Genomic DNA, 21,760 nt, shown 5'->3' with positions numbered 1-21,760 from the left:
ACTGGTGAGCGGCTATTTTCACTCACGCTGTTGCAGTAATTTTTCTCCCTCTTTTTTGTTTTTTCTTCAAGTAAAAGTTGACATCAAACCATGACATTGCATACTGGCATATGCTTCTGCCTACTGTTCTCTCCCTTTTGTTGTATAAGGGGGAGCAGCAGTTGACAGCCCCTCATCAGTCATGGCGCAGAGTATCCCAGGCCAGTCAAGTTATTTGGCACCTGAGGCAGCAAATCCCACAAGTGCATCTCTTTCCCACTGGCATCCAAAGTGAAATAACAAATAGAATATCATGCAATTTATTGCCCATTCCTAGCACTCAGTGCCACCTGCTGGGCTAGCCCCCTCTCTTGGCCTACCAATACGCCTGGAAGTGCTCATCTCTAACTTCGTTTGGTGCAGTCTGCTTTTCTTCCAGATCATGTGATTTTTTATACATAAAAAACAATACTTGTTATCATTTTCAGTCATTCTGCCACCCCCTCTTAGATGGGGGGGGGGAGTCACTGGCTTTCTAGTTCTAAAAATAGGTTTCAGTAAGGGAAAATTGTGCTGACCCATAGTCTTCAAGGGTCGTTCATGGAAGGGGACCCTTAAATAATCATTCTTTTGTTGAGTCAATCCTGCATTGTTAACAGATGTTCCATTGTCTCCCCCTGATCATGATTCAGAGTCACTGGTGAAAAAATACTTTGAAGTGCTGTACAGAACAAAACTTGAGAACCAAATCTTCTTGTAACATAATTAGTTACGAATCAATTTGTATTTGTTACATTGAGCTGAATGCAGAGTCAGAAGTGTGCGTAATAGAATCATGCAACTTTGCGCTTGTGAGTAACAGGCTGGCTTTGGTTTCGGAGTACAATGTACTTCTTTGGCTTTAAATAGCTCAGTGCACAAGTTAACGATTATACCAAATGCCAACCTTCTATAGCTCTTCTGGTGCCCAGAGTGCTTTACATCTTATCTAATATATTTAATCACAGCTCCATGAGGCAGATAATTTAGTTTCCCATTTTGCAGATGGGAACTGAAGCTGAGGCACAGCAACGAAGTCACCCTCTGAGTAAGTTGCCAGGTCAAGGCAAGCACACTTAGGCACACTGATATTTTTGTTGGTGTTACAAGGCATTGCTCTTCTGTCATGAAAATGTGTTTAAAAGGCTGATATCCTTGTCAGTCTGAACTATTTGTACTTAAATAATCACATTGGTATCTTAATGATAGGGCTCTATAGGCTACTGCAGTGAGGCTGTAAGTTGCATGATCTGCTGCAATGAGGTTTTATGGCTCTACCATGCCTAAGAAACAGACTAGACATAAAACCAAATAAAGTATGCACTAACATCTCCTTCACACCTGAATGCTTAGTCTGAACCCCACAAGCCAGCTGAAATGAAAACTCTTCTGAAAGAGGCTCTGGCCAGTCGCTAACAGGGCATTGTGGGCAGGCAATACATGTGTTTCTCTAGGTGCCCTTCTTGGGTGGTGGAAGTATTAAGGGGGCAGGAGCAGCTTGTCTTAAAAGAAATTGGGCGGGCCCTAAGGATACATGCACATGCCCTGAGCCAGGACTAAAAGAATCTTTGCGTTTCACACTTTTCCAGTCTTAACCTTGCCATGTTTCTGTAGCAATTGGCAATAATAATAAAAATCCTCATGAAAGTTCTTCAGCATTTTAGTGTGAATTTTTCCTAATGGACAGATTTTTGTTTGTAGTTTTGACTGATGTACACATTTTTGGAAGCAACTTCTTCTGATATAATGCATTTTTGTATGTTATTTTCACTAATATATTCATTTTTGCACATATTTTCCCTTAACATATGCAAACATATAACAAAATTTGGATAAGTGTGAATTTTCCAGGGCGGCTGTGTTTTGATTCTCATATTGTTTTGGAAAGGGCAAAGTTAATTGTATTTTTCCATGTATAAGACTAGGTTTTTTTCCTAAAAAATAATGTCAAAAATTTGGGGCCATCTCCCCCATTTTCTTAAATCTGAGTCCCCCAAAATAGGGGGTGTCTTATACATGGGGGTGTCTTATAGATGGAAAAAATATGGTAATTCGCCTTTAAATGTGAAAGGAATTTAATTTCTCCCACAACCGTATCATGAGCAGAATCTGGGTCAGAAGAAAAACTGGTGCTGTTATTTTTTGTTAAACTGTAGTGGGAGTTACTGAATTGATGTAATACATTTGTGTGTGGGACCTTGTGTGTGCAACACATGTGCTTTACCACTGAGTTGTGATCCCTTTCCTCAGGTGTGATGTCTTAACTTGAGTCACTGAGATTTTTCTCAATGCCCTGTATTTTGGAAGCACTGCATGCAAGAGGTGGAAGTTGCAACAATAATGTGTCCAGATTCCCATAATAATGACTTAAAATTGGAAAAGCTCATGGGGAGGCAAATTAAAATGCTAAAGGGTTTCTAATACATGAAATATGGAGAAAGATGAAACATTTTGGAACATTCTGGAAGTGTTTATCTTGGAAGGGTACTACTGAGTAGAAGTATATTGTAGTGCTGCTGTTGATTAACATAACTTTCATGCTGCCATCCATGATAAGCACAATAATCTATATTTAATAGCTTGCACCCTTTCAGCAGTATTCAGAAATAGCTTATTGTTCAACATAAATAACTTTACTCAACTGTTGGCACTGAAAGACGCAATGAATTTGGGCTTCATCTCCAGGTTGTCAATTCTGTAGTATTGCTGCCATTTTGTTTTTAATTTGCGGGGGCGGGGGGGAGCCATGAAGGTTAGAATTTTTTTCTTGACTAAATGACTCCTGCCCATTGAGTTTCAAAAAGAGGTTTGTAGAGTGGGATAGGCCATTAAGAATGCAAAGAGCGGTTTATAGGACAGTTGAATGGTGCAGCACAGCAGGTTTATCAGAAAATGTTGGCAACAGATTTAAACTGTAAAGAAAGCTGAGCATTATAATAAGTTGACCAGGAATCCTGTGGCATCAGTGAAGATTATAAGAGGAGACAAGGCATTTGTTGAGAGTTTTCTTCATTATCCTTCTGCTGGTTGACCAAGGTGTCCATTGAAGGGCCCTCAGTTGTATAGTACCTAATGCTCCTAATATGTTTAATTCTGACCTGGCCTTCTTTCTTGAATGCGAGTCCTCTCAGTTCCATGTGATTGCTGCAGCAATGCTTTGAGATGGATTCTAGCTTGTTAATTGCTGCATGCCTTTAATGGAGACAAGAGACAGATTGCACTACTGTGATTGCACCGTTATTTTTTCTGGCCTTGGTCTCCTGCCTTGCTGCTCATCTATAGGCACCTGCATAATCACCTGAATGATTGGGTAACATGTGGCGCTTGGGGGGGAATTGTCATCGCGCCACTCCTTGGTGTGTGGAGTGCCTCAGGGTGCGATTCTCTCCCTGATGCTTTTTAACATCTTTATGTGCCCCCTCGCCCAGACTGTCCGGAGTTTGGGGCTGGGTTGCCATCAGTATGCCGATGACACCCAGCTCTATCTGTTGATGGATGGCCATCCTGACTCGGCCCCAGACACAATGACCAGATGTCTGGAAGCTGTGGCTGGATGGTTACGTGGGAGCTGGTTGAAGTTAAATCCTTTGAAGACAGAGGTCCTCTGGCTGGGATGGGATGATATGGGATTGAGGGGGCAACTCCCATCTCTTGGGGGGTGCAATTAGTGCCAGCATCGTCCCTTAAGAGTTTGGGTGTAATCTTCGATACCTCCCTCTCTATGGAGGCGCAGATTACAGCTATAACAAAGGCGGCATTTTTTCATCTCCGCCAAGCTAAGCAGTTGGCTCCTTACCTCTCTCGCCCCGACCTAACCACTGTGATCCACGCGACGGTCACCTCCAGACTGGATTATTGTAACTTGCTCTACGTGGGGCTGCCCTTGAGACTGACCCATAAACTCCAGCGGGTGCAGAATGCCGCAGCGAGACTCCTTATGGGGTCTTCGCTGCGAGATCACATTCATCCGGTACTATACCAGCTGTACTGGCTCCCGGTGGAGTACAGGATCAGGTTTAAGGTGCTGGTTTTAACCTTTAAAGCCCTATACGGCCTAGGACCCTCGTACCTATGGGACCGCCTCTCCTGGTATGTCCCACAGAAGAACTTACAGTCTGCAAATAAAAACATCCTGAAGATCCCAGGCCACAGAGAGGTTAGGCTGGCCTCAACTAGAGCCGGGGCTTTCTCGGCTGCGGCTCCAATCTGGTGGAATGCTCTGTCACAAGAGACTAGGGCCCTGCAGGATTTGACATCTTTCCGCAGGGCCTGTAAGACAGAGCTGTTCCACCAGGCCTTTGGTCAGGGAGCAGCCTGACCCCCCCCCCCCCTCTGGCAATCTGCACAGAATTTTGCTTAATGGTTGCCATCAATTTGATTTTAATTAATTTTTATAATGAAAGGTTTTTAGAATGTTGGATTATTTTGATTGTTGTTAGTCGCCCTGAGCCCAGCTTCGGCTGGGGAGGGCGGGGTATAAATAAAATTTATTATTATTATTATTATGAATTTTCCAATACATTCCAGATAGGATTTTTGAAATACATTAGCTCTATGTATTTCACGTGGGTGGCGCTGTGGATTAAACCACAGAGCCTAGGACTTGCCGATCAGAAGGTCGGCGGTTCGAATCCCCGCAACGGGGTGAGCTCCCATTGCTCAGTCCCTGCTCCTGCCAACCTAGCAGTTTGAAAGCACGTCAGAGTGCAAGTAGATAAATAGGTACCACTCCGGCAGGAAGGAGGTACCACTCCGGCAGGAAGGCATCCTGCACAGATCACATTTGGAACCCGAGCGTCCACTTTAGTTACTTCAGAACTGTTGTAATGGGGCTCCATCTCTGTAAACCACCCAAAATTCTAGCAGATGAATTTTGCTATAGTTTAAGCTTCTGAACTATTCTCAGTGGCTGACTCACATAAAATGCATCGCAGTAATTAAACTTAAAGGTTGCCAAAGCATAGCTCACTCTAGCTAGGCTATTTCTGTCCAGGAAAGGTCACAGCTCCCCAGCCAACCCAAAAAGGTTCTGCAGGGCCACTGAAGCCGCTTGGGTCACTATTGGTAAGGAGCACCTCCTAGCTCCTAGAGGCAGGTTTTGTTAGTTGGTTTTTGTTTTTTAAAATTAATTTTATGAAAATACTTTTTTTGATACAATGAAACATTTGTAAGTATTCTCTTGTCTCAAAATTCAAAAGTTATAAAAGTGGAAATGGAATATAAATTTAATTTCTGTAGTTTTAGGGAGGACCAAATGAGCTTATGGCAGGGAAGGCTCTGGGAGGGATCAGCTGATGAGTGGGGGTTAAATCCTGCTGCCTTAACTGTGAAATCCTGTTGCCTCCTAGGAACAGGATCACACAGCAACTTTAAGATTAAACCTGGCATCACAGTTGATGGGTGGATTGCCATGGTTTGGGGGAAATGGCTTTATGGGCCAAGATTCACTCAGGATTCACTGGCTGAAGATTAGAAGGGTGACTTTTACATTGTTAGAGAAATGAAATAAAATGTCCGTATTCAACTTTGAGGCTCTTAAAAACAACATCAACACCTGGAGCTGAGGGGGTTGTAAGAATTGGGCAGCTGGAAACAAACAAATATCCCATAAACACTTCAAATGCACAAATGTGGTACACTTGTACCTCTCCATCAAGGCCAGAGCTAGAAGTCTGGGATCCAAAGGCCAGAGCTCAGTCCTCCAAGAATCTGCCATGTGTTAGAGGAGCATTACATGAAGCAGAAATGGCTGGTTGGTGCAGGGGCATCTCTGCATCCCAGCTATGGTTTATATGCTGAATTAGGAGAAGTTTGGGGTTTGTCTTCTTTCCTTGTTAATCGTCAAAACCCTGCACTTTTCAATCCCCTAGTCTCATGACCGGGAATATCTTAAATTGTAGAAATATTTAAAAAAAATGAAATTTTGAGCTATAACTCAAGTGTTTTTGTAAGAGTAGTGGCCTTTCATATTGCTATTGTAAGCTGCCCTTTTCTGTTTTCCTTTCTCGTAATTCTTGTAATATGACTCTTTGATGCAGTGCTGTCAAGAGTATTCTCGGAGTGGGGATGAGGACTTTACATAAAACTCTCAATTGCACCTGGCATTTTCCTATTTTCCTATGCAACTGTGATGTTTTATAAAAATGCAAACAGACAGGTATCAAGAACACTTGGTATCTTTTTACAGTACAATATGGCTAATCTCTGCAATACTTTTATTTCTTTGGCATTCATAATGTATTGGTTATTTCCTTACTGTCTTGAGAGGAGAGGAGGCCAGCACGGGGCCTGATGGCCTGCTCATCATCTCCTAACAATGGGTTGAGAGCATGTTTGCACTGGCTCATAGAAAACTACCCTGCTGGCCAGAAATCTACGCTACTACAGCCTTTCTTCCTGATATACTAGTTTTCTATGCGGAGGAAAAAATGGAGAACTGTATTTACTGTATTTACTCTCCCCCCCCCCCCCACACACAAAAAGGAAATATGCATGCCTTGAGGATCCATTAAACAGAAATGATAATCATGCCTGGGGGTGGTCCCATTCCACTGGAGAGCTTTGCAGTTTGACAATTACTCTAACGTAACAGTAAATCCGTACCACTGATCATTTACATAGAGTTTTTAGGTTGCAAAGTGGTATTCAATGACCCTGTTCCTGTGGCAAAGCTTTGTTTTTAATACTGAATTTCAAAATATTCTAACCCAGCGGTTCCCAAACTGTTCTCCGCGGAGCATCTCCAAGTGCTCCACTAAGAGACTGGAAAAGAAAAAGGAATAGGTGCCTTTGGCATAAGGGCAGCAATAGTACTCTGTGATGAATTTCTCTCCTGAACTGTGACTCCAGAAGTTTGGGAACTGCTGTGACCTGCTGGTGAAGAGTGGATAATAAATGTAATAGCAACAACAGCAACACGCACACAGTTCATTCCCATAATATCCCAGTGAATCAAACAACACGACAGTGGCAAGACCACAAATTAATTATTCAATAAACTTTTTCAAACTGCCCACATGTCTGTCCTGGATTACAAACCTGGGTCCACATGCAATACATGGGCTTGATTTACACAGTGCCATTGCAACACAGCTGATGTCAAACACACACAGATCCCTGGGTAGCCAAAGCATTAACTGCAACCGAGCAGGTTTGGAATATCCTTGGTCAGCACTGCACCATCCTTGCTAGCACAGGCACATCATCAACTTTCACACCGTTGGCAGATATTTCCATTGTTGAGGGCAGTCCCACCTCCCACCACCACAGCCAGCACAAGAATTAAGCCTTCTTCCTGTACCATATTCGCCTAGTAACTTTCAATATGTAGATTTTACTGTATCTTGGTAAAACAGATTTGCTGTACATTGACTACTTGGAGCAAGAACATGAATACCTGTTGATTTAAAATCCAGCTTTGCTAACCTTCTCATACACAGGGTGGCTGAATCAGCAAAACAAAACAAAAATGGTACAAAGTTGATAATTCAGCAGTGTTGGGGTAACTTTGTGATCTGTTAATTACTGGCAGTAAGATAATACTTCTCCTTCCAAAGTCATTGTAAAGACCCACAGCCAAGATTGAGGCAGATTCCCTTTGGCAAGATAGGCAGTTGCTGGGGGAGATGGGCTCTTCACACTCCTATCCAAGATAGTCATAGTCTGCTAAGAGACCAATTGTTGTTGTGGTTGTTTAGTCGTTTAGTCGTGTCTGCCTCTTCGTGACCCCCTGGACCAGAGCACGCCAGGCACTCCTGTCTTCCCCTGCCTCCCGCAGTTTGGTCAAACTCATGTTGGTAGCTTCAATAACAAGGAATGGAGAATTCAAGCTAGGAGACCCATGCCCTCAACACAAATCCAACTCCCAGGCTAGGCTTCTATGTGCTTGCAAGGGTTCTGGCCTTTGTGAAGCTCGTGTTTCTTGGGGTATCATTTATTAGGATTGAGGAAAGCGCTCCCTCTTATCTAACTGACTGCTCCTGCCCCATTTGTACATGCAAACTATGGCAAGTTCTTAAAGAAATGGGAGTGCCTGATCACCTCACCTGTCTCCTGAGAAATCTCTATGTGGGACAAGAAGCTACAGTTAGAACTGGATATGGAACAACTGACTGGTTCAAAATTGGGAAAGGAGTACGACAAGGCTGCATTTTGTCTCCCTGCTTATTTAACTTATATGCAGAATTCATCATGCGAAAGGCTGGGCTGGATGAATCCCTAGCCGGAATTAAGATTGCCGGAAGAAATATCAACAACCTCAGATATGCAGATGACACAACCTTGATGGCAGAAAGTGAGGAGGAATTAAAGAACCTTTTATTGAGGGTGAAAGAGGAGAGTGCAAAATATGGTCTGAAGCTCAACATCAAAAAAACGAAGATCATGGCTACTGGTCCCATCACCTCCTGGCAAATAGAAGGGGAAGAAATGGAGGCAGTGAGAGATTTTACTTTCTTGGGCTCCATGATCACTGCAGATGGTGACAGCAGCCACGAAATTAAAAGACGCCTGCTTCTTGGGAGAAGGGCAATGACAGGCCTAGACAGCATCTTGAGAAGTAGAGACATCACCTTGCCAACAAAGGTCCGTATAGTTAAAGCTATGGTTTTCCCAGTAGTGATGTATGGAAGAGAGAGCTGGACCATAAAGAAGGCTGATCGCCGAAGAATTGATGCTTTTGAATTATGGTGCTGGAGGAGACTCTTGAGAGTCCCATGGACTGCAAGAAGATCAAACCTCTCCATTCTGAAGGAAATCAGCCCTGAGTGCTCACTGGAAGGACAGATTGTGAAGCTGAGGCTCCAGTACTTTGGCCACCTCATGAGAAGAGAAGACTCCCTGGAGAAGACCCTGATGTTGGGAAAGATGGAGGGCACAAGGAGAAGGGGGCGACAGAGGATGAGATGGTTGGATAGTGTTTTCGAGGTTACCAGCATGAGTCTGACCAAGCTGCGGGGTGCAGTGGAGGACAGGAGTGCCTGGTGTTCTCTGGTCCATGGGGTCACGAAGAGTCGGACACGACTAAACGACTAAACAACAACAAATGTGCTTAATCTACCAATCACTACCCCGACTCTAGCTTTTAGTTAAGTGGTACTTGTGTAGAAATTGCATTTGGTGGATTACTTTCCTGTGTCTGTCCATTGAAGCTAAATGTAGGCTTAAAAATTGTGAAAAATTGTTTTATCAACTTATTGGAAAAGTGAACATAATCTTGAAGTGTGGGGGGGGGGGGCTGTCTTATTCTGTTAGATCTTTTTTCTTTTTTAATTTAGACTTCTCAAAGGTGTATCATATTATAAATACATTAGAAATGTTTTACTCGGAGGATATGTAGCATTCCTGTAAAGGTTAAATCAATAAAAATGATTTCGCCACATTCCTGAGCATGGCTAGAACAGGTAGCCTGTTGTTTAAGGTACCCTTGAGTTTTTGGATCGCATCATTATGGTGCAGCAGAAAGGGTTTGCTCAAGGCGTGTTACTGTATGCAGAAACCCTGTATTTCTTCTGGAAGGTATCATCGGACTGAAAATATCAGATCACACAGGCAACTAACAACATTATCTTCAAACCTTGCATAGATGTATGTAAATTGTACTGTGCTTGCTATAAGTTGAATAGGAATGTTAGCATCCAAGAGGATGAAAATGCTTCAGTAGTTGATAAGAACCAGGTATGTGAAGGAGAGAAAGGGATGGGGGCAGGAGGAGAAGCGAAAAAAGAATATTTTAAAACATTTTAGAGATGGTGAGAATCCTGGAAACAGTTTTTGTTGCATTTTATCACAGCCAGAAAGCTATTAATCAATTCAATTATTTTTCATCTTTTGTCTGAGTAAATATAACTGCCATTCATCAGCAGTTTTTCTAGTATGTCTTGTGAGCTCTGTAAATGGTGTTTACATTTTTACTGACTTGTTTTTCTGTAATATGCAGGGAGTATTAAGGCAGTATTGACACATTTCCTTTGTGTTGTATTGAGTGACTGCAGCGTTTGTCTGCTGTCATAGAGTTACGTACATTTATTCAGATCATACCACTATATATTGTGTTATAGCCAGATCATAATTCATTGATTACTGCCTCAATTGTACTAGTGTTTTACAACTGACCCTCTCTTTCCCCCTTCCATCTCTTTTAAAATCCTTCTACATTTTAGGCTCGCATATTTTAAAAGTAAGTGTGCTAAAGTTGAAGGAGGTGGAGAAAAATTAATTGGAGTTGCTTTTTAGATGCATATGGAAAAGAAAAGTAAAAGAGAAAATAGTACTTTGCAAGCTTTGAATAAGCCGCTAAAATATATGTTTCTAAAAAGAAAGTCAAGGGATAACTTTATTCAGAATTGGAATGTTTCATCCATGTAAGCATAGAGAACTATCAGTGTCTGTGTGTGCACTGCAAATTTGCCTTAAAATAAACATGGAATTAATGCTATCACAGACCAACCTTATGCATGTTTACTCAGAAGTAAGACCCACTGAATTAATGGGGAAGGATCTGTAGGATTGCAGGCTCGGTCTAACGTTTACCAAAAATATATTTAATACTTCTTTGTTTGTACCATTAGAAATGAATGAATGAAAAATGTTTTATATACAGCACACAAACTTAAGTTACTCTTCTCATTATGCAGAACATCATTAGAAAACCCGTTTCATGTATTATTTTTATAACAGACACAGCGGCACTTTTTACAGGAAATTATTATTGCAATGATTCATATGTTCAGGTTTTGCGAACAATTTATGTAACTTTCTAAAATAAGCACTTCTTTGACTGGATTAATCAGTCACTTTAATTTACAATTCCTTATGGATTTTTGGAGTCTGAAAACTGAGCTTTTTTTGGTTTAGTATTCCCTTCTTTGCTAAATAACTGTATGAAGCATGTTTTAAATAATAAAATGTCAATAAACATCCCTGCTTGTCTTGGGTTTTTTATGTTTCTAATTTTGCAGTTTAGGGTTAGATAGGAAAAGTTTACAGGGTCACTGTGACATGATCTAGATGACAACAACAACAGCAACAACAAATTCTGTATGCCATCCTGAAATCTGAATTCACTGAATAGGAGTGAATTTGAAAGAAGCGAAATGAACTGAGAGCCCGTCATGGAAAACTCCTCCGGGAGGAAGAGGAGGGAAGCCAGGCTCCCCGGCGAGGAGGCCTGGTCATTTGGAAGAAGGCCGTCACTGTTGTAATGGCTGCAGCTCTTGAGGCAAAAGGTCGTTTGAATTGAATCCTAATATTGCTTGCAGCAAAGCTGGGAAGCTATAGGATCCTTTTGTAAATATAATTTAGTGAAATTTTACTTCAGGGAAGCAAATAGCACTGATTAGTTGGGGAAATAAATACAGGGCCAGCGCTTGCTACCTGTGTGTCTCACAAGGCTGCTTTTATGTCCGCATTGTGCATTGTTGAACTTCTGCTTCTCCAGGGCTTCACAGCGCTGCTGCCCTAGGAAGAAGCAGTCTTGTAGTGCTTCTCCGATTATTCTGTGTATCATGAAAAGGAGTTTCTCAGAAGAAAGGACACTTGGAGAACTTTTCGCTGCAACATGTATTCTAAATGAATAAATTATTGTTTGGTGCAGCATATTTATAGATCATTTCATTGTTGTGCACTTGAAGGTAGCAGAATGCTTTTCTTACCATTTCCCAGATAGATACTGAAAAGCCTGTACTCTTCAAAATGGTTGTTTCTAAACATCAGCCCAACTGCAAGTATTTCATGGTGCAATCCAGCACCTGGGAACTTAGCGGTAGGTCCAATTGAATTTAATGGGGCTTATTCCCAGGTAAGTAAGTGCAGAATTGCTGCCTAATATTCAACTTTGGTTATGTTTGCATCTCTGGTTTCTATACCAACCAAGATAATTGCAACCGTGATAACACCATTAAAGGTTTAGTGCAGTCTTACAGTTCTTCACACAAGAACATTCTCTTTATAGGTGAAGAAACAGAAGTGTAATAACCTATTGTATTTTGACTAAAAATAAATGAGTTATGTAGCATAAAAATAAATGAGTTATGTAGCATGAGTTATGTAAACTCATTACCATTGAGTTTAATTATCATTACTTTAGAAGATTCCTATAACGTATTCTCAAGAAAATAAATCCTAACCAGGTAGCACAGCATTGCAATTATTAACAATTTCCTGGAAAAACAAAATGAAGTGCACTTTTTTGTTTAATCTATAGAACTTTTTTAAAAAAACAACAACAAAACTCGGGGAATAGTAGCTTCCTAAGTCACACACAGAGTGAATGCAAGTTCTTGGTATGCCCAAAAGAGCTTTTTGGGCTGCATCCTAAGGTTAAGGATCCTTCAGTGATTTGCTTATTTTTTTACTGAAAGTACCAGGGTAGTTTGCTATAACCTCCATGTGAACTACTAGAACAGGGTTGTGATGATGTAGGTCCTTTAGGCCAGAAGGCGCCTGATGCAGCAACCTTGGGCCTGGACTTGGTTGGTGCCAGACTTGCTGACCACTCAGGAACTCAACATACGCTGCCTCAAATTCCACGAAAAAAGGTAGTACAGAAATAAACTTACTTAGCAACATTGCTGTGTGTTTGTTGGTGCAAATAAATGTTGAATATGGATCCCATAATAAAGATTATTGTTCTAGTAAAATATGCCAAATTTACTTATTGAGAGCCTTTTTCCTTTCCTAGTGCCTGGATGGACCTAGGGTTGGTTCCATATCATTACATATGTATATATTTCATATAAGTATCCCCTCAGCTTACGTGTAAAGCATGGCCGTTCATTTTATTTGGCACACAAAGTCTTCAAAATAACTGGTGTTAGTATTACTGATTGTCTAACCTGTCCTTTTTCTGTAGTGTGTTCCTAAGTGCACTCTTAGTAATTGTGTGCATGGCTTTCATGAAGTGATTTAAATACAGAATGTCTGATCATAAGGAGATAAATAAATAATATTACTTTATGGTTTGAATAAATATGGGAGAAATGACTGTTGTCTTGCAGGCAATAGCCTTTTTGCAAGATGCTTTCCAAATAATTTTAGGAGGAAAAATAATTAAATATATTGTGTGTACAAAAAGCCACTTGCTCAGGGATCCTCAATACATTTTATTTGGAAACCAATATCATTGGTTATATGAAATTGCTTTCAGGTTACTGTTCCTAATCAGTTGGGCTGCCTTCCAAGGAATGCATTTTAGCTTGGCGTGTTTAGCAATGCGCCTAAACCTATGAGTTGGGTGGGGGGTGGTAAGTCCCATTGATTTCAAATGGGAAAGCGCTTGGAAGTGTGCATTTATTATTATGGCCCACGATGCAGCCCATGTCTATATCAAAAATACACAGCAACAAATTCATTATGTTTGAATGTCTGCCAAAACATTTGCCACGGGGTTTTTTTTTTTTACTTTAACACATTGAAAGTTAAAAGCTATTTTTAATTCTAAAAGTTTCTGACTTTAATTATTGTATCACATCTAAAAAACAGGCAGCAGAGGAAATAATTGTTTTAAGCTTCACTTAAAATAATTAAGATTAATTTTCTCAATTATGATAAAAATTTTTTGACAAACTTGAAAATACATAAAACTTAATTTAAAAGTGCAGTGTGGATAAACCTATGTTGAGAGAGGACTGAGATTCTTCATCTGACACAATGGACAAGTAATTCTTAGCTTTAGAAAGAGTGAGCTTAGATAAAATTGAAAATATCTTTGGTACTTTTCTCATACACAGATCAAATTGGAAAACTAGATTTTGTAGCATAACTATTTTAAACATATCATTTAACAGGTTAAATGAATAAATCCTGCCATTTCCCCATGAATTGGAAATTACTCTCTCATAGTAAGTTAATCGTCAGAAGTCCATACAAAGTTGCTCTTTCCCATCCCCCTTCTCCAAATCTCCAGGGCAAGTTTGTAACAAAATAGGAAGCTAATAGCTACAGGTTGAAGCCCAGAGCAGCTGGTTGGAGGATGACATAGTATCTCTTTTGGGGGTGTCTGGTGTGCGTGTAGGAAACATGCAGGAATAATGGATACTTCTTGTAGGGATGGTGTTAAAGCAGCTTTATGCTGCAGTAACTATTATGTAAAAACCTATTTTTACCTATTTTTACTGATGCTGATCTGTAAAATGTTACTCTTTGTATGCATGTGTGAGAGCTCTCTGCTAGAATCCAGCGCAGTAGCTTCTGTGGGCTTAACAACAGAACTCTCACACACTAGGTTGTTCTTTTCTTTTCTTATGCTGTTAGGGTATTATTTTAATTTTCTGTTGATGTTTGATGTTATAAACTACCTTGAGTCTTCCTTATGATGGGGTAAAAATCCGTTAAATAAATTAAATTGTGATCACTATTACTAACGGCTTGTTCATGAAAGGAAATGTCATTAGTCTAAAAACAAAACACCCGAGAGACAGTAAATAATGAGCTTCAGGTGGAGGGAATAAGGATGGAGACGCAACTTGGGGGCTGCAGTCAAAGAACAAGTCATCCATTGAACTCCCACGGATAGTGGAGAATGGCAGCCCTGATCAGTGGTATAATTCAGATGGAACTGGTACAGCTTTGTAACCAGAGACTGAGAGCGAGAGTCTCTCAAAAATTATGTGGCTTTCTCTTATCTGTGGACAAAAGCCTGTGGTTACAGAAAAGCCTGACATTTTTGGAGGAAAAAACTTACTGGAGAAAATGTGTTTCCTGATTTGTCCTTATAACCAGGACCTCAGTCACCATACACATGAAAGTAAGTCATCGCTTGTCTAATTAAACACCCAAGTCAGTCTGCATAGGATTGCACCCCAATACATACTTTTCAAAAAGTCTAATTGGGAGTATTAAAATAAAAATCCCGAGAAGAATATGCATGTTTGAAGAAGAATACTTGGCATTGGTGTTTTTTTTACATTAAAAATAACTGCCCTGGGAAAGTTGGATCTCCAGAAGCTTAAAACGTGACAGGTTTACCTTTCCAATTTTGCTGTTACCTTGAACGTCCTCAGTAGCCTGTGGCCCTCCAGCCGTTGAAGGGGCTGCTGGGAGTTGGAGTCTTAACAACCTCTGGAGGGCCACAGATTCCCACCCCCACCCCGCTCTAGGGCATAGCAAATGAGCTGGTTATTGTAATGCTTTAATAATTATGCATATTCAATGAGTTCTCTTAATTATGCAATATCACCTGCAATAGCCAAAGTAGGATTTTCCTGGATACCAATAGCAAGAATATTATTTCTGTGATTCCATATCGTGATTATTAGCAAAGCTTGGAAAGGGAGAGGTTACCATACAGTATGTCTAGTGCCTATAAAAGCTTGTCCTCAACAGTTCCTTCAGGATGCTTTTCATTGCCTTAAAAAAAAAATCCCCATGCCAGCAAAGCATTAGGAAATATTTATGCAGTTAAGGTAATTTGACACATGTAGCCTGAAAATTTTAAAATGAAATTGAGCCTTTTATGCTGCAAACTGAAACACACTTTCTAGTGGGTCTGCTCCAGGGAACACAGTGGGACTTGGGTTAACATTCATAGGGTTGTGCTGTTAAAAATGTGAATAAAATACTCCATCCCACTGAAGAAACAAAACTGAAATATTGTGCTAAATGCATGCTGTAACAACATTATTAGACCACCCCCTATGAAATTACAGTGCATATCAGGATTTTCAGTGGTACTGTAGGGGTGGCAGAGTCTTTTAAATATTTCTGGTCGGCTAGCTAACACAGCCTACCAGCTTTGACGTTTGTCCATTTTATAAAGGAATTTGAGGTGTTACCCCTCCTTTGACTTCAGTTTTCAAGTATGCACTGGTGCATCATTAATCATAGGAAATGCAAAAATAAATAATATAGTTCCCTTGGATTTTTCATGTGAATACTTACCTTTTCCCTTTCCCCCTTTTTTTGTATATACAGTTGAGGTATTTTGATAACCTCTAACCTTTACTTCAACAAGGAGGTACAGTATAAAAATATTACCACAGTCTTCATATGAGCAGCTCTCTCTAAGAAAACCTCCAGATGAATATTTATTGGGAGGGGGGAGCAAATGTTTCTATACAGACTGACTTAGCTGAGCCTCATTTCTATATTTTAGACCACCAGTGTATAAAATTAAAAGCACATGGATTTTGAATCACTAGAAAAGGTTTGTAATTGATTAGCGCTGTATGAAAGTACTGGGGTAGAGTAAGTTTTGATTTGTGAATGGTTCTATTCAATAAAGATTAATCCTGTATGCCTGATAAAATCTTAGTCTCTCCTGTGAATTAGCTTTTTTCACTTGTTTATTTAACTGTCAAATATTTTGGTGGGGTTTTTTTTTATAAACTAACTGGAACATTTCTCTTCTTTACGAATTTTACATCAGATTGCACTATAAGGAAACTACCAATGCTCATGGAATAATTAAATCAATTCATTTTGTTGCTTATACCGTATTTCAAATCTCTGTACATAAAAAAAAATGATGGCCTGTATGGATGCAGAAGGAGATGAGGCTCCATTGTTAAATGTCTCCCCCACCCAGATCTCTTGGTTATGCTATATGCCATATGCAGGCTTCATTTCATAGTAACGAGGTAGGGGATTTTAAAATACTAGAATGGCTATATTTCCCTTAAATCGCCTGAACTTTGCATCTGAAAGTACTGCTTTATTTCAAGTATAGCAACACATTCAGGTGCCTACTGTCTGTGGGGAAAGCATGAATAGTAATCAGTGGTAACTCATCGTTTTTCGTTTTTCAGGGAATATGTAACTTTCGAAGGAATCATTATATAACATTTGAAAAGTAAATAAATGGTGATTTATTTTTATTTGCGTATAAGCAGCATGTTGTGCATGCTGACAGATGAGTTGTAAATTGTGAGCATACTCTGGCAGGAAATTTCTGCAGCACAAGCCCCATTGAAAGGAATGGGAGCTGCTAAAGAGCACTCGTGTGCTCCATTCATTTGAATGAATCCCAGGGTATAGGCTGCCACAGATGTAGGATATATTTACTACTGCTGCTACATGTACAATAAAGTAACAAGCTCTTAATTTAAGATAATATAACCCAAGGCCAAAACATTGCCTTTACATAAGATGATTATGTGGAATATTTCTAGCATAGGATGCAGTTACTGGCATATTCAGACATGACACCTGACATGTTTTAATGGTTGCATGGAACTGCCATCAGTTGCAAACGGAGGAAATCGGATGCTTCCTTTCTATCCTTCATATCGTTTTGGGTTAATTCTATAACTGATAGCTGATAATTAGGCTGATGAGGAAATGGTGGCCGATTGGAACAGCCCAGAAGGAAATATTGTGGAACTGAATGCAGCAAGAATAATGCAGGGCCACCAGATGATGATACAGATTCCTAGAGGTGTGAATCATAATAATTCTGGAACGCGTATCAGCTGCCTATATTTCTCCTTTAAAAGACAGCAAGTGAAACAAATAGTGTTCTCCTGTCTAAGCATTGTGCCTGTCAAATCACCTGGAGGAGTTCATATCTTTCCCCCTAAATAGAATGCTTATTGCTTGTTCCTGTGTGTGCTTGGCCAGCCTTATTTGAATGCGGTGCATGGGCAAGGACGTTTTGCTCGTGTCCCCAGACCTTCCAGGTAGTTTAAAGATCCACCCAAATTAGGGGAATTAAGTAGCCAGCCCTACATGTTATGAAAACTTTAGCCAACTATATTTCTTGTAATCTCATTTGGGATGTTAAAAGCAGAAGAAAGTTCACATATATGTGTTTCCTGTTGTAAACACTGGGATAATGTGGTCTGGCTACACTTGCACTGTGCTTCATTAAGGCAGAGGTTTGGGTGAGAAGAAAAAACCTTGCCGCTTTTAAAAGCCTCAGGTTTTTCTGTTGCTATATTTTAGCATGCTGGCTATCTAATTACAGTGTAACTCAGTGTGATGAACTTCCAGAAAGTAGGGTTCTGAAGCATAAGACTATGTAATGCATCAGATGTGTTTGTATATCAGAAATGAAGTCGGTCCCTGTGTTGCATGAGCAGAAGAAGCCTTGCTTCATGTCCAATTGTGCTCACAGATGGCAGTGGATTCATGGGCTTCAGCAAGAGCCGCTTGGAATAATGTGTGAAGTAGGAGGGGGCGAGGGAAACTCCCACCACCAGCCAGCAGATACAATGCAGCTCAACGTGCCTTTCCAGTAGGAGTCAGGGTGGTCCTTTTTTCTTCTTTGAAGGAGCAAGGAAATTCAGTTGCTTACAACCCAACATAGTTTTGAACTAAAATGGACAACGTTAAGAAACTACTGTAAGTGATTTGCATTTCCCACCTCAGTTGTGTTATTGCTGTTGTTTAGATACTTTTGAACAGGTAGTTTTGTAGCATTTCAAAGGAGGCAAAACATCTCTGATCACTGGTCAAAGGACGGCGAATGGCCTTTGAGATTGGGCAGTGTTTTACTGCATCTTTGAAAGCTAAATCTCAGCTGCACTATAAACTCAGTAGTTTCCCAGCTTCCTTGCTATATTATGTATTTTTTTAAAATAAATAAAACTGGCCATTTTTATTTCATGTGGTATTTATGTATGTACTGACATAATTTCAAAAACAGATCTTAGACAGGTAAGTTCAAAGGGCTGTTAGAGGTGCTGTTTTACAGCTTGAGAACTTTCTTCATGTTTTGACATTCACATAGGTGGACTATATCTGCCGATTAAACTTATTATCCCAAGATGATATTTTAAGATGTCTACTTTAACAGGCATGCTTTGCAGAGCTTCTTTAAACATATTACTACTGTTGTAGAATCAGCCTCATCTGCTGCATCTTTGTTCTCTTTTGTTACTTCCTAGTTTTGATGCCAAGGGGTTTATTAGCTTGTATGCATGCTTATTTAGAACAGCATAATTGAGTCCTTGTAACCTGATGCATTTGTAAAATTGTTTTCTTATGTAGGGTAAAAAACACAACTCTACAGAAACAAATACTAAATATATTCAGTTCTATATACACAAGTGGAAAAGACTATGACCTTGGAAGTAAGTTTCAATTGAAAACAGTAAGATTTACATACACTAAGAGCAAAAAATTGAGATGCCAGCTGGTATGTGTGTGAATGAAAAATTATATGGCTATTTTTCCTTGCCTTAATAATTTTAGTATGATATTGAGTACTGTGGAAATCAACCCCAATAGCCTGCTGCAATGACTTTTGTGACATTAGAACTCTCAGAGAGCTGGCGCCTTTCTTCTAGGTCCAATGGTTATCATATTTGCTCTAAATTCTGAATTCTGATTTTACTGCTTGGTCCATATACACAATGCATAGTGAATCACAGAAAGGGGAGCACACCTGCTATCTGAGCAATAGTGGGTACAGTAAAGTATATTAACTCCCAACTGTGCTTCCCATTTTTAACAAAAATAAAAATTAAGTATGTTGCCATCATGTTTATTTTCACTTCATTCAAATAGTGGTTTTAAAGAACAAGGTAAAATGTAAACAGCAAACCATTTGTGACAATCAGTAATATTTTGTAATATGTGAAAAAACCAGCACTTACCCCAGAAGAAGTTTTGCTGACAAGGTGTCACTGAGCTGAAGAGACTGTTCGATGCCATTGTTTTCCCCTCCCCTCACACAGCGTGTGTTATCTTCTGGTGCAAATACTGCTTGAAGCCTTATACTGAAATCACAAACCATAGCCAAACTTTGTTTCAGTTTTATAGCATGCCTGGAGTACATAGGTTCTATACTTTTCTCCTCTTATCAAAAAATTCTGAAACGCTGGTAAGATGTGAAAAGCAAAGCAAGGAATGAAAAAAAGAGAAGAGAAGAGAAAGAAAATAAGCAAATATTTGACAGATCTACTATTACTGAATAGACTGTGGTTTGAGAGCACTTACTGACTTCGTTGGTCTCGGTGGCTGCTGGTGACCTGTTGAGATTAACCATTTAAAAACCAAAGGCTTCTTGCTGCGTCCTTCTGGAGAAAGTTTGCACCGCACTTGTGGTTCTGTGGTTGTTTGTGAGGCGAATGAAGCATTCACACAATCCAAAAAAGCAAAAGCTTTTAAAACTCCTTTTTTTTGCAAGCACTGTTACTGGAGAGACAGAATCATGTGGTTTGTGACATCATAGTAGTCAAGTAAAGTGGGACTGCCCAACACTGTGGCTTTTCCTTTCCTCCCCCCTTTTAAAGTTTGACAAAAGCCCAGTGGTAAGGCCCTTCCTGGCATCCAGAAGGATATAGCTTTTTAATTTTTGTGACTCATGAGGATTTGGAGAGCATACAAAATGCTGAAAGAGCATAAACTTCTGTGCCGTTTAAAGCATATGGACAGCAGAACTTCATTTATACTCTCCCAAGTTTTCCTGCCTCTCTCTCTCTCTCTCTCTCTCTCTCTCTCTCTCCCTCTCTCCCTCTCTCCCTCTCCCCCCACCCCCTCCTTATTGTGTCTGTGGAGAAGTATACCAGAATTGGCACAAATGTCTGTGTGAAATTCTGAACAACAGTGATGATTTACAATAATTTACATCTTTGGATTGTATCACGATCTTTGGGTCTGCTTCATATTTGCTGGTTCGCTGGATTCCCTTCTGTTTTTCTTTTTCTTCTTGTCTTCCTCTGCTTGTGAATCTGTAACTCATTGTAAGAAACTTTACCTTTCCTCAAGTTCTACCAGCAGACTGCTTACTGGGGGCTGTGTTTTTGGGGCTATAATTGGCTGTCACTGAAGTGTTAGTCTGGGGATTCCTTTGCAAACCTTAAATCATGTCTGCCTAGGTTACGTGCTCCCAAGGCTAGTTGGCAGCTTTATGTAATGAACATTAAGTGCAATTATATGTCAGCCTTTTCTGTTTCGTAGAGATCCTGTCATCTGCATATTGTGACTTACACATTTTAAAGCAGAGACAGGGAGGATGCAATATACGAGATATTTGATACAACTTGTGATAGTAGTTAAGGGGAAATGTACTTAATGCATTTGAGAGAAAAGGAACAGTGCTTGCTTTTCCAAAAGGAATTTCTCTTAACAGATTTCAGTAGTCAATGGGAATGCTTGCTTTGAAAGTGAGCACAGATCTGGTACATATGCTCAGGGTGGGCACTTAGGCATGCACCTTTCATATGGTCTCTTTAGATGTGTCAAAATACAGTCGCCTACCAGAAACTTCAGCTATGCTAGTGCACATAGTTAAAATGAATGTGGTGTTCTGGGTGTAATTTGGGCTTCAAAACAAAATTTTAAAAAATTACAGGATGCTGTCTGTGCACACTATAGAATAACATGCAGAGACACTAGCATGGTAGTGTTTTGATTTGCTCATTTGTGTTAAGAACAAAATTGGAAACATCTTTGAGAAACTGTATGTTCCCTGGCCTTGTTCATTTGTTTTTATAGCTTATTTTGTTAAAATGGTCACAGGCTATTGATAGTTTATTTCCATAGATTTAGCAGCATTATTGGAGGATTGAGCTAATTGTGGCAAAATACTGAGTGGTGTCCACTTTCTAAGTGTTTTCTAACATTTGGCTGTGACATTTCTCAGATGCATAATATTTGGTGTCCTTTCTGTTCCTCTTGCAACTGGAAATGCCAGACAGGAAAGTGATGCTGGGGGTGAAGTGGGCTTGTAAAATTACATGGGGTGGGGGTGATAATGGATCAGGGAGAGCAAAAGGGGGGGAACAGGACACCTTGGAGGGAGGAAATGTACATTAGATTGTAAACATCTTATGTTGACCATAATTTATTACATATATTTATG

The 21,760-nt window shown here is 40.0% G+C and overlaps 2 protein-coding genes across 12 annotated transcripts in view; one reads left to right on the top strand and one right to left on the bottom strand.

Annotated features, from left to right (window-relative positions):
• Positions 1-20,402, bottom strand: part of RUNX2 (RUNX family transcription factor 2) — a gene marked incomplete at its 5' end in the record, with an annotated part of 221,422 nt that extends 201,020 nt beyond the window's left edge. For 2 of the 9 annotated variants that reach the window (XM_079969875.1, XM_079969879.1), the window contains 2 exons: positions 19,551-19,673; positions 19,894-20,400. In XM_079969875.1, the coding sequence (XP_079826001.1) occupies positions 19,551-19,608 (58 nt within the window). Of the gene's footprint in view, positions 1-19,550; positions 19,674-19,893 lie in introns of all 9 variants that reach the window. The other 7 variants (XM_079969871.1, XM_079969873.1, XM_079969877.1 and 4 more) reach the window with 6 other exon arrangements.
• SUPT3H (SPT3 homolog, SAGA and STAGA complex component) overlaps positions 1-21,760 on the top strand; it is a gene marked incomplete at its 5' end in the record, with an annotated part of 232,500 nt that overhangs the window by 40,069 nt on the left and 170,671 nt on the right. The window lies entirely within an intron of this gene.

This window comes from Podarcis cretensis, assembly GCF_951804945.1.
Source record: "Podarcis cretensis genome assembly, chromosome: 3".
Taxonomy (NCBI): Eukaryota; Metazoa; Chordata; class Lepidosauria; order Squamata; family Lacertidae; genus Podarcis; species Podarcis cretensis.
The sequence above is the reverse complement of the archived record's forward strand: the minus strand, read 5'-3'. Positions and strand labels throughout refer to the sequence as shown.